Source organism: Heteronotia binoei, chromosome 13 (genome assembly GCF_032191835.1).
Source record: "Heteronotia binoei isolate CCM8104 ecotype False Entrance Well chromosome 13, APGP_CSIRO_Hbin_v1, whole genome shotgun sequence".
Taxonomy (NCBI): domain Eukaryota; kingdom Metazoa; phylum Chordata; class Lepidosauria; order Squamata; family Gekkonidae; genus Heteronotia; species Heteronotia binoei.
In genome coordinates this window covers 9,407,503-9,425,451 of record NC_083235.1, presented here as the reverse complement: position 1 = coordinate 9,425,451, position 17,949 = coordinate 9,407,503, and the positions used below count along the sequence as shown (strand labels likewise).

The following is a 17,949-nucleotide window of genomic DNA, read 5'->3' as shown; positions in this document are numbered from 1 at the left end:
ATCTAACGTAATAAATAATTATTTAGCCAGTACTAGATCCACTACTAGATCCGCCTTTTTTCATCTCCGGCGGGTGCGGCAGTTGGCCCTTTTCCTGGAGCATGACAACTTAGCAATGGTGATCCATGCTACGGTCACCTCAAGAAGAGATCACTCTAATGCTCTCTACCTGGGGCTACCCTTGACGCTGACTCGGAAACTACAGCTAGTGCAGAACACTGCGGCACGGCTGTTAATGGGGCTCCCCCGATGGGAGCACATTCGGCCAGCGCTGAAAGAGCTGCACTGGCTGCCTATTGAGTTCCAAGTCCGTTTCAAGATGTTGGTATTGACCTTTAAAGCCCTTTATGGTCAGGGGCCTGTCTATCTGCGGGACCGCCTTTCTCCACATGTTCCCCAGAGAGCACTGCGTTCAGGGACAAAAAATCTATTATCCATCCCTGGACCAAAGGAGGCCAGGTTGCGCTCGACGCGAGCCAGGACCTTCTCGGTGGCAGCACCAGAATTGTGGCACGCTCTCCCGGAGGCCATAAGGGCCCTGCGGGATCTCTCCACTTTCCGCAGGGCGTGTAAGACCGAACTGTTTCGACAGGCCTTTGATATCTAGCCAGGAGAGAGCTGCCACCCGACATCATATAGGGTATTAGGTGATCACCGTCAGAAAAGAAGAACTCGCCTACATTGTAGTGATAACTGTAATGATGTTTTATTGCTTTTTACTGGTTTTAACTTGTGAATATGAATGTTGTCAGCCGCCCTGAGTCCGCTTGCGGAGAGGGCGGGTTAGAAAATTAAAGTCATAAATAAATAAATAAAGATCAGAATTGGGCTCAAGCAACGTCATCCTGAATGCAGGGCGACTGGTTGGCCCCACCTAGACAACAGGATGCTCGACTAGGCGAGTCACCGGCCCGATCCAGCACACCCCCCCCCTCGCATTCTTGGCATATGGCTGAAAACAGGGGTCATGTTGTAGAAAAATAGGTGGTGGAGCTCATCCAGGGATTGTTATGCAGCTGCACCTACTATTCAGTGGACAAGATGGAACAGAGGAGGTGGAACTCTCAGAAGGATTCAGGAGCTGTGCTCCTGTGAGCTCTCGCTGAATCCGAGGCCTGCCTGAAAATGCAGAGGGGAACGGTGAGCTGAAATCAGCCGCTACGTCCCTGGATGGAAAGAAAACATGAAAGTGGGGGAGGAGTGACGGAAAAGTAGCCAGCAGGGAACAGCTGGTTTTACAGTAGGCTTTGGAACTCTCCCCTAACAGTTCCTTTTTCCAAGATATCTTTCCAACGCTTCCAGGCTATAAAAAGAGTAACCGCTCCATTCATTTATTCATGCCCACCGTCTCCTCACACAGTCAGCCGTGTGTCCGCTAGGAATACGTTACAGCTAACAGCGGGTCCCTTAAAATTACGCTCCGGTACATCAAAAAAAAAGAAAGAATTTTAACCACATCCTGCAGGAGTCAGTGCTGCTCTAGAAGGGAGCACACTGTAGCGCCTTCCAAAATGCTTTGTGGTCAGGACGGCTGCCGAGTGGAAGTTCTCCAAGTCAACGCAGAACATTAAAACCCTGAATACAAGCAGTGTTGTGCGTTAGAAGCAGCTTAAAGCACTGAATACGTTAAAACGAAACCTTGCAAACAAAGTTTAGAACACCAGACACATGCCTGTCGCCGTGGGCTTGGCGCTCACTGACCAGAATGGGCTGCCACGGATGGGCACCCGACATTCACGGAGCGACACGCCACCAGCTGGAGCCCCAGAAAGCACTGCTTAAAACGGCGCCTTTGTGTACTGCTCCGTGCGCATTTTGACATGGGCGTTGGGAATTTTTGGATGACCATCAGCAAAGCGAGGAGCCGTGGCTCGCTGGTAGAGCCTCTGCCTGGCATGCAGGAGGTCCCAGGTTCAATCTCCAGCATCTCCAGTTAGAAGGGACTGGGCAGGAGGTGATGGGAAAGACCTTGACCTGAGACCATGGCTGAGTGGCAGAGCCTCTGCTTGGCATGCAGAAGGTCCCAGGTTCAATCCCCAGCATCTCCAGTTAAAAGGCCCAGGCAGGAGGGGATGGGAAAGACCTTGAGCTGAGACCCTGGCTGAGTGGCAGAGCCTCTGCTTGGCATGCAGAAGGTCCCAGGTTCAATCCCCAGCATCTCCAGTTAAAAGGACCAGGCAGGAGGGGATGGGAAAGACCTTGACCTGAGACCCTGGCTCAGTGGCAGAGCCTCTGCTTGGCATGCAGAAGGTCCAAGGTTCAATCCCTGGCATCTGCAGTTAAAAGGCCCAGGCAGGAGGTGATGCGAAAGACCTTGACGCGAAACCCTGGCTCAGTTGCAGAGCCTCTGCTTGGCATGCAGAAGGTCCCAGGTTCAATCCCCAGCATCTGCAGTTAAAAGGCCCAGGCAGGAGGGGATGGAAAAGACCTTGACCTGAGACCCTGGCTCAGTGGCAGAGCCTCTGCTTGGCATGCAGAAGGTCCCAGGTTCAATCCCCGGCATCTCCAGTTCAAAGGACTAGGCAGGAGGGGATGGGAAAGACCTTGACCCGAAACCCTGGCTCAGTGGCAGCACCTCTGCTTGGCATGCAGAAGGTCCCAGGTTCAATCCCCAGCATCTGCAGTTAAAAGGCCCAGGCAGGAGGCGATGGGAAAGACCTTGACCCGAAACCCTAGCTCAGAGGCAGAGCATCTGTTCAGCATGCAGAAAGTCCCAGGTACAATCCCCGGCATCTCCAGTTCAAAAGACAAGGCAGGAAGTGATGGGGAAGACCTTGAGCTGAGACCCTGGCTCAGAGGCAGAGCATCTGTTCAGCATGCAGAAAGTCCCAGGTTCAATCCCCGGCATCTCCAGTTCAAAGGACCAGGCAGGAGGGGATGGGAAAGACCCTGACCTGAGACCCTGGCTCAGTGGCAGCACCTCTGCTTGGCATGCAGAAGGTCCCAGGTTCAATCCCCGGCATCTCCAGTTAAAAGGCCCAGGCAGGAGGGGATGGGAAAGACCTTGAGCTGAGACCCTGGCTGAGTGGCAGAGCCTCTGCTTGGCATGCAGAAGGTCCCAGGTTCAATCCCCAGCATCTCCAGTTAAAAGGACCAGGCAGGAGGGGATGGGAAAGACCTTGACCTGAGACCCTGGCTCAGTGGCAGAGCCTCTGCTTGGCATGCAGAAGGTCCCAGGTTCAATCCCCGGCATCTCCAGTTAGAAGGACCAGGCAGGAGGGGATGGGAAAGACCTTGACCTGAGACCCTGGCTCAGTGGCAGCACCTCTGCTTGGCATGCAGAAGGTCCCAGGTTCAATCCCTGGCATCTCCAGTTAAAAGGACCAGGCAGAAGGGAATGGGAAAGACCTTGAGCTGAGACCCTGACTCAGTGGCAGAGATTCTGCTTGGCATGCAGAAGGTCCCAGGTTCAATCCCCGGCATCTCCAGTTAAAAGGACCAGGCAGGAGGGGATGGGAAAGACCTTGACCCGAGACCCTGGCTCAGAGGCAGAGCATCTGTTCAGCATGTAGAAGGTCCAACGTACAATCCCCGGCATCTCCAGTTCAAAAGACAAGGCAGGAAGTGATGGGAAAGACCTTGACCTGAGACCCTACCAAACAGATGCTCTTCCAGTGAGCCAGGATCTAATCATCTTGGTCCTCCTCCTCTGTACTTTTTCCAGCTCTGTAGTATCTTGGTCTAAAGCAGGGGTAGCCAAACTGTGGCTCGGGAGCCGCATGTGGCTCTTTCACACACATTGCGTGGCTCCTGAACTCCCCCCCTTGTCCTTTTAGCCAACTCGGAGAAGGCGTTTCTCTCTTTCAATCACTTCTCCAAGCCAAGCCAGCCGGCAGCTTAGAGAACGCTTTTAAAGTTAAAAGTTCCTTTCTTCCTTCGTCTGATGTTCACGTCTCGGGGCTCTCAAACACCTGACGTTTATTCAACGTGACTCTTACGTTAAGCAAGTTTGGCCACTCCTGGTCTAAAGGAATTTCTTTTTTCTCCTTCCTCCCACAGCAGTATGTTCTTAAAATTATTTACCTACAAACGCACACACATGAGATCTCAGCCAACGGGACAGCAAAATTACAAACTGACACCATTCCAAGGGCATCCCACCAGGTCTCTTTGCGTACTCACATTTTAGCCAGCACGTAGCCCACAATCTTGCCGTTCTCATCTTCTGCGATGTACGAGAGCTGCCGGGCAGGACAAAAAGCGGTTAGAGGCACAGAGACAAACCACCACAGGCAGGGGGATGGACGGGCTTTGGTCTTAGTTGGCATATAGCGGGAGTGGGGAATGTCAGGCCCGAGGGCCATCTACGGCCCTCCAGATCACTTTTTATGGCCCTTGAGCAGGGGTCCCAAACCCCCGGGCCGCGGACCTGCCTGTTTCTAAGCCGTCTATGCAGCCGCCGGCCCGCCCCTCCGCGCAGCCTCACCGCCATGCCCCCCACACGCAGCCTCACCGGCCCCCGTTTTTACCATTTTAAGGCCAGGGAAGCACCTTCCAGGCCAACCTCCCCCCCCACCGCCTTGCCGATCAGTTGGTCCAATCAGCAGGGAAAACCGCAGCGGCGAGCGACCCACTGAAACAGCTGTGCTGCTGTGGTTTTCCCCGGCCGATCGGATCAGCTGATCAGCGCTTCATGGACCCTTCCCCGGCCTTAAAATGGTGAAAATGGGGGGCGGTGAGGCTGCGGGGGGGCGGGGCAGAGGAGGGAGGAGGAAACGGAGGAAGAAGAGGCGCTGCGGGGGGGGGGGAGGCTGAATTGGGTGCCCCCACCCTGCCGGCTCTGGTGCCCGCCCCAGGACAAAAAAGGTTGGGGGCTTGCTGGGCCAAGCCCCCTCCCTCTCTCGCGCGGGCACTGTGAAGGGCTGCTGCTGGGGTATGTGGATGCCTTTAAAGGTCTGCTGGGAGCAGCTGAAGGGAGGGAGTGGAAGCCAGCTACCACCAATTTGCACTTGATTATTCCAGATGGTGTGACCTAATATGCTAACATTAGGGGATGTGGTCTAATATGCCTAGACCTAGGCGTTTGCCTAGGGCGGCAGGCTGGTGCGCGTGCTGAATTAGGGTCTCCCCACGTGACTTCAAATAGAAAAACAATCATTTGCATTCATTTTGCCGGTCTGAATCATTTTCTTTTGGCGGGGCACTGTTTTTTAAGTGGATAATTTTGTATGGCCCACGAATGATGCTATAAATATCCAAATGGCCCTTGGCAGAAAAAAAGATTCCCCACCTCTGGCATCTAGCCTCTGACTCTCCATCTTTGTTACAGGTCGGTGCTTGACTTGTAGTTGTTCTGAGACCCAGTTTGGAGTAGCGGCTAAGAGCAGCGGAGAACTGAGTTTGATTCCCCACTCCTCCTCCATATGTAGCCAGCCAGGTTACCTTGGACCAGTCACAGTTCTCTCCCAGCCTCACCTACCTCCCAGGGTGTCTGTTGTAGGGAGGGGAAGGGAAGGTGATTGTAAGCCGCTCTGAGACTCTGGATGAACTGTGGTATATATATACCATCTGTTCTTCTCTCTTGGGTGTTTGGAGAGGGGGGAAGTGGGAGGGGTTCTGGAGTTCTGGCCCTGCTAGTGGACCTCCTGATGGCCCCTGGGTCTTGGCCACTGTGTGACACAGAGTGTTGGACTGGATGGGCCATTGGCCTGATCCAACATGGTTTTTCTTACATTCTTCTGTCTGGGGCAGTGATGCTCTGTATTCCTGGTGCTTGGGTGGAGGGGTAACAACGGGAGGGCTTCTGGTGTCCTGGCCCCACTGATGGACCTCATGAGGGTGCCTGGTTTTTTTGGCCACTGTGTGACACAGAGTGCTGGACTGGATGAGCCCTTGGCCTGATCCAACATGGCTTCTCTTATGTTCTTATGTCTGGGGCAGTGATGCTCTGTATTCTTGGGTGCTTGGGGGGGACACAGTGGGAGGGCTTTTAGTGTCCTGGCCCCACTGGTGGACCTCCTGATGGCCCCTGGATTTTGACCACTGTGTGGCACAGAGTGTTGGACTGGATGGGCCATTTGCCTGATCCAACATGGTTTTTCTTACATTCTTCTGTCTGGGGCAGTGATGCTCTGTATTCCTGGTGCTTGGAGGGGGGGCTAACAGCGGGAGGGCTTGTGGAGTTCTGGCCCTGCTGGTGGACCTCCTGATGGCCCCTGGCTTTTGCCAACTGTGTGACACAGGGTTTTGGACTGGGTGGGCCACTGGCCTTATCCAATACGGCTCCTCTTATGTTGGGAGCCAGTTTGGTGTGGAGGTTAAGAGTGGTGGACTCTAATCTGGGAAGCTGGGTTTGTTTCTCCACTTTTCTCTCAGTCACCGTTCTCTCAGAGCTCAGCTCCCTCAGGTGTCCGTTGTGGGGAGAGGAAGGGAAAGGAGGCTGTCGGAGGAGGTTGGCCATCGCTAGGCTTTGCGTAGCAACCCGAACTTCCTTGGTGGTCTCCCATCCAAGCCCTAAGCAGGGCCAACTCTGCTTAGCTTCTGAGGTCAGATGAAACTGGGCTAGCCTGCCTGGACCACCCAGATCAAGACGAGAGGTTCAGAGGAAGTGGGCCGTTGCCTGCCTCTGCGTAGCAACCCTGGACTTCCTTGGTGGTCTCCCATCCAAGTTCTAACCAGGGCTGACCCTGCTTAGCTTCTGAGATCTGATGAGATCGGGTTAGCTGGGGCTACCAGGTCAGGGCCTGGTTTTCTATGCCCAATGTAGACAGAATATTATTATTGGGGAAGTGCCCACCCGCAGCCTGAAGCCCCGACCAGAGCTTTTTTTGTAGCAGGGACGCCTTTGCATATTAGGCCACACACCCCTGACGTAGCCAATCCTCCAAGAGCTTACAGGGCTCTTAGCACAGGGCCTACAGTAAGCTCTTGGGAGGATTGGCTGCATTAGGGTGGGTGTGGCCTAATATGCAAAGGAGCTCTCCTAGAATTCCACCCCTGCATATTAGGCCACACACCCCTGATGTAGCCAATCCTCCAAGAGCTTACAGGGCTCTTAGCACAGGGCCTACTGTAAGCTGCAGGAGGATTGGCTACATCAGAAGGTGTGGCCTAATATGCAAAGGAGCACTCCTACAATTCCACCCCTGCATATTAGGCCACTCACCCCTGATGTAGCCAATCCTCCAAGAACTTACAGGGCTCTTCGTACAGGGCCTACTGTGAGCTTCAAGAGGACTGGCTGCATTAGGGTGAGTGTGGCCTAATATGCAAAGGAGCTCCTCCTAGAATTCCACCCCTGCATATTAGGCGACTCCCCCCTGATGTAGCCAATCCTCCAAGAACTTACAGGTCTCTTCGTACAGGGCCTACAGTAAGCTCTTGGGAGGATTGGCTGCATTAGGGTGGGTGTGGCCTAATACGCAAAGGAGCTCTCCTAGAATTCCACCCCTGCATATTAGGCCACTCACTCCTGATGTAGCCAATCCTCCAAGAGCTTACAGGGCTCTTCGTACAGTGCCTACTGTAAGTTCTTGGGAGGATTGGCTGCATTAGGGTGGGTGTGGCCTAATATGCAAAGGAGTTCTGGCTACAACCCCCCCCCGGTCCCGACACATATTCACACACACCAGTGTTCCCTCTATGCCGAGCTAGCGTGAGCCAGCTCACAGATTTTTAGCCTCCAGCTCACACCTTTTTGTCTTCGCTCAGGAAGGATGACCCCAGAGCACACTCGTTGATGCAGGAGCTCCCAGCTTTAATGCCAGTGGCTCACAAAGTACAATTTCTGCTCACAGGACTCCGCAGCTTAGAGGGAACATGGGTTAAGACTAAGTTCTAAAACACCTTTCCCGAGCCTGCTTTTCACAGTTACAGCAGTCAAAGCCCTGCAGAGAAATACCATTTCCAGTCCACCGTCTTGGCTCTTTCCGAAGCAGGTACTGATTTGTAGACTGGCTCCCAGCCGTATGACAGAAGAGACAACGAAGTTTGGATCACTGCCATTAGTCACCGAGGCCTGTAAAACCTGCCCTGTACCTTCTGAGACACGGTGACCAAAACAACGCTGGGAGAGGCCCTCAGGAGGAGTCCTCGGCTGCAAGGAGAGCAAACCTCTGATTGGCCCCACTTCCTGTTTGGCTACTGAAGGCGACACCTCCATTTTGTGGTTTCAGGGTTAATACTTTGGCTTCTTTGAGGAACCGAAGAAGCATCTCAGTCTATTATCCCTAAAGTCCTTTTCGGGACAAGATGCAAGGCCACGGGGGTCCTTGCAATTCTAGCAACGTTAACTATAAGGTCCCTGTGACCCAAATTACTGTGATAATATATATTTATTACAAACAGGATGGGTAAATGTTACCAAAATCAATAATAACAATGAACAAATCATAGAAACTCAGGCTAGTGCTGTGGGAAAAGAAGTGTGGAGACGTTTTTGTCCTTCATAAATTTATGCGTTAAGATTGTTTCGTCACTGACATGGTAAATCTGTTTGATAACCCTGCGCCTGAGGAAATCTCAGAAACAGGAAGTGGAATACTGGCTGTTCTCTCACACAGCACATGTCATATTTTCATGGAATTGATGAAATTGGAACTATAACTACAGGTACTATTTCTACTTGAATTTTACTAGATTACTATGATTACTATGAACTGAGTTTCTATTATTTGTTCATTGTTATTGAATTTTTTAACATTTACTCATCCTATTTGTAATAAACCTATATTATCATAGTAATTGGTTCCAATTTCATCAATCCCATAAAAATATAATATGTGCTGTGTGAGAGGACAGCCCATATACTGCTTCCTGTTTCAGAGATTTCCTCAGGCGCAGGATTATCAAACAGATTTACGTCGATGCAGAAACAATTTTAATACATACATTTGTGAAGGACAAAAACATCTCCGCACTTCTTTTCCCACAGCACTAGCCTGAGTTTCTATGATTTGTTCACTGTTATTATTGAATTTTGTAACACTTACCGGTCCTATTTCTAATAAATGTATGGATATTATCATAGTAATTTGGGTCACAGAGCCTCATGGTTAAAGTTGCTAATATCGCTGAGTGACCTCTCTTATTGTATCTCTTACCTTTGGAATTCTGGGAGAGCATGGCGGGTGAAGCCACAAAATGGCTGCCATAGGAGGCGGGGCCAGCCACAAAGCGGCTGCAGTCACGTCCAGTGACACAGTGAAAATTCTGTTTATTTAATTCATATAGATCCCATCTTGTCCTCCCACGGAGACCCAAAGGGGCTTACAACCCCTCTCCTCCCTTTTATTGTCTCAACAACCCTGTGAAGTAGGCTAGGCTGAGAGAGAGTGACTGACCCGAGGTTACCTGGTGAGTTTTCATGGCATGAGTGAGAATTCAAACCAGGATCTTCCAGATTATAATCTGACACTCTTAACCACTACACCACGCTCAGCTCTCCAAGATCCTTGTCAACGCAACTTTTTTAAAAAATCCGCACTGTCAATCAAATGTCTAACGTCCAATCAGCAGCCTTGCTGGGCAAAAGCCCCACCTGGCCCCATCCACTTTCTGAAAACACTCAGCAGGTGCAACAAAAGGGGTTAGGGGGCACCACGGCTCAAACAGGCACCACGTTGGGGACCCCACAGTAACAACACCTGCACAATGACAGTCAGTCACCTGTGGCCAGGAGAGTCCATGATAGAAGTAGTATTTCATCTGGTAGTTCTCCGGCAGACAGAGCAGGTTGCAGTGCTGCATATTCATCAGGTCCTCGGGCTGGTGCAGAAGGAGAGAGAAGAAAAACTGAGTCGGAACAGGCCAAGAAAGGGGTACCTTCCAGCTCTATGTTTCTAGGACAGACTCTGAGCTCTCACAAGATGGTGGCTTCCCCATATGGCCCACAATTTAAAAGGGACTGGAGACGGGCAAAGGCACCCTGTCTCACATCCAGACAGGGCTAGAGAGAAGGAGCATTTGGCAATTTAGCGCCTTCTCTTCCACGTTTGAGGGCAGTCCAGGGTGTGGCGGGTGCTGGCAAGAGTGGAGTAGAAGGCTCCCTAAATATTTTTAGTCCGAAGTGAGCTTGCTGGGCTCCTAAAGCCTCAGAACCGCTGTCAGAGGCGCTAAGCATAACAGCGCTAGTCCAGAAAGCCCACAATGTCTTGGAGGTCATCAGAAAGTTGGAAGTTACTTGACAGCATGTAACACGCACAAATCATGCACAACACAAATCCCTTCCAACTCCGTAAGCCCACAAGAACATAAGAGAAGCCATGTTGGATCAGGCTGATTGCAGAAAGAGACAGAAGCGCCCCGGAGTTTTGCTGAGATGAGTTGGGAGACCGGCAGCCTCCAAGATCATAGCTCAGGGGTGGCCAAACTTGTTTAATGTAAGAGCCACATAGAATAAATGCCAGATGTTTGAGAGCCACAAGACATGAACGTCAGATGCTTGAGAGCTGCAAGACATGCAAGAAGGAAGGAAGGAAAGGTGGAAAGAAAACAACATATGAGCATATGAAGCTGCCTTATACTGAATCAGACCCTTGGTCCATCAAAGTCAGTATTGTCTTCTCAGACTGGCAGCGGCTCTCCAGGGTCTCAAGCTGTGGTTTTTCACACCTATTTGCCTGGACCCTTTTTTGGAGATGCCAGGGATTGAACCTGGGACCTTCTGCTTCCCAAGCAGATGCTCTACCACTGAGCCACCGTCCCTCCCTAAACTTCAACTTTAAATGCATTCTTCAAGTTGCCAGCTGGCTTGGCTTGGGGAAGTGATTTAAAGAGAGAAATGCCTTCTCCAAGCTGGCTGACAGGGTGGTGGGGGCTTCTAGAGCCACACAACAGGTGTGAAAGAGCCACACGTGGCTCCTGAGCCACAGTTTGGCCACCCCTGTCATAGCTGATTCTCATAACCATGATACTATGCAGCTGTGACTCCACAAGCAGGTGTGTAAACATACAACACCCCCTACCATGTTGGCCAACCAACGCTTGGGAACCAATGCTCCCTTCTAAATTGTGGAGTCTTGTGAGCAAGAATTCTACTCCTTGAGCGACTGGCATGAAAGTTGTAAGGACGCAATTTGGCTACTGCATAAATCAGTTTCCTCTGGGGCCATCCTTCCTGAGCGAAGACGAAACTGTGTGAGCTGGAGGCGAAAAACCTGTGAGCTAGCTCACACTAACTCAGCCCAGAGGGAGCACTGCTGGCAACTAGAGATGCCCGGCCACTGGACATTTACTTTGATGCAGCCACTGAACCGTAGGCAACTTTGCCAGACTCCAGGCGGGTGACTAGGAGAAAAACCCGAAGGTTTTCGGTGATTACCAGCCTCTAACAAATCACACGCCTGCACTGGAAATTTACAAATGTTTCCAATATAATTACACAGTCTCAGAGAACACCCTTATAAATATAGACTAGAACAATTCATCCAACTGGACCTCCGTGAAAATAATCCACAAGCAAATTAATGTAGAAGTTCACTGCACAAAGGTCCCTATAATCCATTCACTTCCATAAAATTGGCCTCAGTTCCAAAGGACTCGAATCGTGAAATTTCCAACAGTACATCCAATTGGCTGAATTGTTCTATTCAGATAGATCCAGGCAGGCAGACGTGTTGGTCTGAAGCAACAGAACAAAGTAGGAGTCCAGGGGGCACATATGAAGCTGCCTTCTACTGAATCAGACCCTCGGTCCATCAAAGTCAGTCTTGTCTACTCAAACTAGCAGCAGCTCTCCAGGGTCTCAAGCTGAGGTTTTTCATGCCTATTTGTCTGGACCCTTTTTAGTTGGAGATGCCGGGGATTGAACCTGGGACCTTCTGCTTACCAAGCAGATGCTCTACCACTGAGCCACCATCCCTCCCCATGAACATATGAAGCTGCCTTCTACTGAATCAGACCCTCCATCCATCAAAGTCAGTATTGTCTACTCAAACTAGCAGCAGCTCTCCAGGGACTCAAGCTGAGGTTTTTCACACCTACTTGCCCTTTTTAGTTGGAGATAAGAACATAAGAACATAAGAGAAGCCATGTTGGATCAGGCCAACGGCCCATCAAGTCCAACACTCTGTGTCACACAGTGGCAAAAAATGTTATATACACACATACACTGTGGCTAATAGCCACTGGTGGACCTGTGCTCCATACACTGTGGCTAATAGCCACTGATGGACCTGTGCTCCATATTTTTAGCTAAACCCCTCTTGAAGGTGGCTATACTTGTGGCCGCCACCACCTCCTGTGGCAGTGAATTCCACATGTTAATCACCCTTTGGGTGAAGAAGTACTTCCTTTTATCCGTCTTAACCTGTCTGCTCAGCAATTTCATCGAATGCCCACGAGTTCTTGTATTGTGAGAAAGGGAGAAAAGTACTTCTTTCTCTACTTTCTCCATTCCATGCATTATCTTGTAAACCTCTATCATGTCACCCCGCAGTCGACGTTTCTCCAAGCTAAAGAGTCCCAAGCGTTTCAACCTTTCTTCATAGGGAAAGTGCTCCAGCCCTTTAATCATTCTAGTTGCCCTTCTCTGCACCTTCTCTAAAGCTATAATATCCTTTTTGAGGTGCGGCGACCAGAACTGCACACAGTACTCCAAATGAGACCGCACCATCGATTTATACAGGGGCATTATGATACTGGCTGATTTGTTTTCAATTCCCTTCCTAATAATTCCCAGCATGGCATTGGCCTTTTTTATTGCAAACGCACACTGTCTTGACACTTTCAGTGAGTTATCTATCATGACCCCAAGATCTCTCTCTTGATCAGTCTCTGCCAGTTCACACCCCATCAACTTGTATTTGTAGCTGGGATTCTTAGCCCCAATGTGCATTACTTTGCACTTGGCCACATTGAACCGCATCTGCCACGTTGACGCCCACTCACCCAGCCTCAACAGATCCCTTTGGAGTTCCTCACAATCCTCTCTGGTTCTCACCACCCTGAACAATTTAGTGTCATCCGCAAACTTGGCCACTTCACTGCTCACTCCGAACTCTAAATCATTTATGAACAAGTTAAAAAGCATGGGACCCAGTACCGAGCCCTGCGGCACCCCACTGCTTACCGTCCTCCACTGCGAAGACTGCCCATTTATACTCACTCTCTGCTTCCTATTACTCAGCCAGTTTTTGAAGACCAATCAAGTTTTATTCAGTATATGTTTTATGAATAAAACTGTGGGTCATAAAGGTGCTACTGGACTCCTACTTTGTTCTATTCTATGTTAAAAGGGTGTTGTATGAGAGTGTGTAATTCTATAGGAAGTTTACTACCGTGACTCTCTGATGTTGGTTGCTCCAACTCTAGGTAGGGCCTGTTGATCCCTCAGAATCACAACTGATCCCCAGACAACAGAAGATCAGTCCCCCTGGAGAAAAATCGCAGCTTTGAAGGATGGACTCTAGGACATTATATTCTACTGAACTCCCCAACTTCCAGCTCAAAATATCCAACCTGGAGTTGGCAACCTTGCAATTTAGGACGATCAGGTTCATCCAACAAGGCCATGGGGGGGGGGAGCACCAATAGGCTTTAAACTTCCTTAAGAGCAAAGAGGGTGGCCACCAAAGTTGATTCACTGGACGGGCTTTGGAGCCAGCAAAGTTACAGCCAATGCTCCCCACCCATAAGACAGAAAGAGCTTAGCAGAGGTCCTTGCTAATGAAGGCGCCCGTTCCCATCAATCCAATGCCATGCGGATTTCCCATTGCTTTTGCCTCTCCCCGCCCCAGATCCAAGCCCAGCCTTTCTTTCCCTCCCGCCGGCTGTCCCCGGGACTCGAACCCGCGCATTTCGAATGTTCATGGCGACGGCAGCGGGGTCCGCAGCAGCCCTCCTCTAGGCTCACGCGACGGCTCAAAGGCTCCGGCGGCGGGGCGGGGAATGGAACGCGTCCGTCTCAGCGCCGCAGCCAATCCCCGCGAAGAAGTGGCGCGGCGTCCTATCCAATCCCGATATGGCCCTTTGCATTTCTTCCCTCTGTCGCTGAGGTAGAAAAAAATTACAATTTCCCCGCCTCCAAGGGATCCTGAGCATCCAATCAGACGCGCCGAAGCGGAATCCATTGACCAATGACGGACTGGTTTATTCTTTTTCTTCTTCGCCTCGTTTGGCTGGTTTGATTCTTCCGCCCTCGTCCGGGATACTTCGTGACGTCAGGCCCCCTCCCTTCATGCCTCAGCGAACCAACCCTTGGAACCGCCTCATGAACTCTGATGACGACATGTCATCTGATTGGCTTACAACCGAACCAATCCTCTTCCAGTTTGGAAAGTGATTGATACTCAGTGTAACCAATAATAGCTCAAAGGACGCTGAACTGAGCCAATCTCAAGATGAGGGTCCGGCGCTTTGAGCATTTTAACACTTTTATTTTTATTGTTTTAAAAATATTTATACCCCGCCTCGTGGCTCAAATCCGTTTAGAATAATAGTAAAAATCGTTTCCAGTTAAAAAACACAATAACATAACAAACCCCAAATTTCTCCAGTTAATTAAAGGGGCAGAGTACAATATGTAAGGTTGCCAACTTTGGGCTGCAGAAACCTAGAGATTTCAGGGTTGCAGCCTGAGGAGGGTGGGGTTTGAAGACAGGAGGGACCTCATCAGGGTATAAAACCATAGACTTCAACCTCCAAAACAGCCATTTTCTTCAGGAGAAATTATCTTAGTCATCTGGAGATTAATTGTAATAGCAGATCTCCAGCCATCACCTGGAAGTTGGCAACCCTAAATTGAAGCAATAAAAATAGAGGAAATAGCTGGAATATAGGGCCAAACGGCCTCTGCAGTAGGTCCTGCCTTACAGGGTTGTTGTAAAATTGTAACAAGATTATGCAAAGTGTGTTTGATTACAGAGTGTTGGACTGGAGGAGCCATTGGTCTGGTCCAACATGGCTTCTCTGACGTTCTTCATATACCCTACCTTTATCCCCCAAGGAGCCTCCAGGTGGGTCACCTAATTCTCCTCCCCTCCATCTTATCGTCACAACAATCCTACAAGGTAGGCTACAGCGTCTGACTGGCCCAAGGTCACACCCAGCGAGCTTCCATGACTGAAGTGGGGATTCGAACCTGGGTCTCCCAGATCCTTGTATGAATCTCTGAGCACTACAGCACACTGGCTCTTGCCCTACCCAGCCAAGTTGCCATGGCAGACCAGGAATTCCAGCCTGGGTCTCCCAGATCTAAGCTCTGCACCACACTGAGTCTTCAGCTGTTAGTATTTCAGGGTTTCCCTTGAAGAGTGACTTTTGGGAGACGGAGATAAGGAGGCAGAGTCCTAGTTGGTTTGCTGCAACCTTTGACGACTGTTAGGTTGAGTAATTAGAATTAGGTAATTGGCCACCACTTAGCCAAATCACCATTGCCTTTAATCGGCTGGGCTAGGGATGCCAGCCTCCAGGTGGGACGTGGGGATCCCCTGGAATTCCAGCTCCTCTCCAGACTGCAGAGATCAGTTCCCCTGGAGGAAAGGACTGCTTTGGAGGGGGGACTCTGTGGCCTTGTGCCCCACTGAGGTTCAGGGATGCCAGCCTCCAGGTGGGACCTGGGGATCCCCTGGAATTCCAGCTCCTCTTCAGACTGCAGAGATCAGTTCCCCTGGAGGAAAGGGCTGCTCTGGAAGGTGAAGTCAGGGACATTGAACAAACATCTTCCGTCCACCACCACTACTTTTAAAATACCGAACATTCACTCCAACGCAGTGCTTAGACCGTGGATTCCAAAGCTTGCACGCTCTTGCGACATTTTGGTCTCTTTTAGTGAAAGGCGTTTTACCACTTGCCACGTTTATCCTGAAGGTGGCGCTGATGGAGCTTGATTCAGATGGCTCTGCTGTCTGCAGCGGTTAGAAAAGATACCCTTTGCTCCAACTCCAAAACAGGCAAGGATAGGAGATGATTTTTCTTCTCAGTTAAAAAAAGAACAGCCAGGAGCATTTTAAAGACTAACAGAATAGTGGCAGGGGAGGAGCCTTTATGAGTCGCTCATGGGGCTTGTTTCTGATTCTAGGGTTGCACGCTTCTTCTACCAGTATCTGAAGAAGTGTGTATGCACACAAAAACGTATGCCCAGAATTAAACTCTTCAAGGCACCACTGGACTCAAACTTTGTTCTGCTGCTTTGAACCAGCACAGTTTTTGTTGTTCAGTTGCACAGTTGAGTCTGACTCTTTGTGACCCCATGGACCATGTCACGCCAGGCCCTTCTGTTTTCTACCAGCCTCCGAAGTCTGCTCAAATTCATGTTAGTTACATCAGTAACGGTGTCCAGCCATCTCCTCTTTTGCCGTCCCCTTCTTCTGTTGCCTTCTGTCTTTCCCAGCATCAGGGTCTTCTCCAGGGAGTGCTCCCTTCTCATTGGGTGGCCAAAGGATTGGAGCTTCAGCTTCAGCATCTGACCTTCCAGGGAACAGCCAGGGTGGATTTCCCTTAGGACTGACGGATGTGACCTTCTTGCAGTCCAAGGGGCTCTCAAGAGTCTTCTCCAGCACCACGGCTCAAAAGCATCTGTTCTTCTGCACTCGGACTTCCTTATGGTCCAACTCTCACAGCCGTACATTAGTACTAAGTCCAGTAGCACCTTTAAGAACGAGGAAGTTGAATTCTGCGTATAAGTTTTCGTGCACGTTTCTTCAGATACGAGCTTGTTTCACTTCTTCAGTGCCACGAAACGCATTTCTAATGGTAGAACATAGCAGAGTCAAGTAGCGCGTTTAAGACCGACAAAGTTTTATTCAGAATGTCAGCTTTCGTGTGCTCTAAGCACACTTCATCAGACAGGATGGAACCGCAAGCAGTCCTCAATATAGAGAAAGTGGGCAGTGAATTAGCATGCAAAATCATGGAAATATCCCTTAGCAGATTAAAAGAATCACAAGCCGGGCCTAGGGACTGCTAGCCTGTGTCCACTGGGCTAAAACAACAAAAGCTGTAATAAACGTCAGAATAGCAGACTGATGTCCATTAAGTATCCTGCAATAAATGAGAGTCTGCTCTGGGATAAAAGGAGGGCTTAAGGTTCTCAGAGGCTTAATTTAAACATGTCACTCACATATAAAAACATCATTCTAGTTTGCCATTTTTAAAAAATGCATTCAAATAGTGGATTAGTATATGTAATGAGATAAACAGCCAATGTCCCTTTTTTGAGTATGTCAATGCAAAAAAGCATTTTTCTGATCCACTATCCTCAAAGAGAAATACATTGGAATACTGTGGATATATAGCTATCCTTGGTAAAAGTGGGTTTAGCGTATGCAATGAGATAAAAAACCAATATCCTTGTTTGTTCTTCAGGGTGAGACACTCAAGGAACCGAAATGAGAGTGCATTAAAATTAAAGAAAGAGCAAGTTTTTAGATATTACTGGGAGCCATCTTCTGGGAAGACGACATGCGAGAGGCAAAATTTTTCTACAAAGATCTGCTGCAGCAGTCTAGGGCCCTGCCAGAAAGCGATGCAGTCAGGCTCTAAAGGTAGGTTTCCCTTCCTCTCCCCACAACAGACACTCTGGGAAGTAGGGGGGGCTGAGAGAACTCTGAGAGAACCTGTGACTGACACAAGGTCACCCAGCTGGTTGCATGGAGTGTTCCCTCTAAGCTGAGTTAGTGTGAGCTAGCACACAGATTTTTAGCCTCCAGCTCACACGTTTTTGTTTTAGCTCAGTAAGGATGACCCGGAGCACACTAATTTATGCAGTAGCTCACAACTTGAATGCCAGGAAATTCACAAAGTAGAATTTTTGCTCACAAGACTCTGCAGCTTAGAGGGAACATTGGCTGCATGTGGGGGAGGAGTGGGGAATCGAACCCGGTTCTCCAGATCAGAATCTGCCACTCTTATCCACTACAACGTACTGAGTGAATGTGACTGGCCCAAGGGTCATCCATCCAGTTTCTATGGCAGAGTGGGGATTCAAACCTGCATCTTTTAGATCCTAAGTCTGACACTAACCGCTACACCACACCGGCTCTGTTTCGACTCTGAACATTTTCATACACT

The 17,949-nt window shown here is 49.8% G+C and overlaps 1 protein-coding gene across 1 annotated transcript in view; it reads right to left on the bottom strand.

Moving 5' to 3' along the window:
* Positions 1-14,123, bottom strand: part of NAA10 (N-alpha-acetyltransferase 10, NatA catalytic subunit) — a 29,352-nt gene extending 15,229 nt beyond the window's left edge. The window contains exons 1-3 of the mRNA XM_060252556.1: positions 13,729-14,123; positions 9,607-9,705; positions 4,123-4,181 (exon numbers count right to left, since the gene is read on the bottom strand). Coding sequence (XP_060108539.1) covers positions 4,123-4,181; positions 9,607-9,705; positions 13,729-13,749 — 179 coding nt within the window. The 5' untranslated portion in view covers positions 13,750-14,123. The remainder of the gene's footprint in view (positions 1-4,122; positions 4,182-9,606; positions 9,706-13,728) is intronic.
* Positions 14,124-17,949: the final 3,826 nt, after the last annotated feature.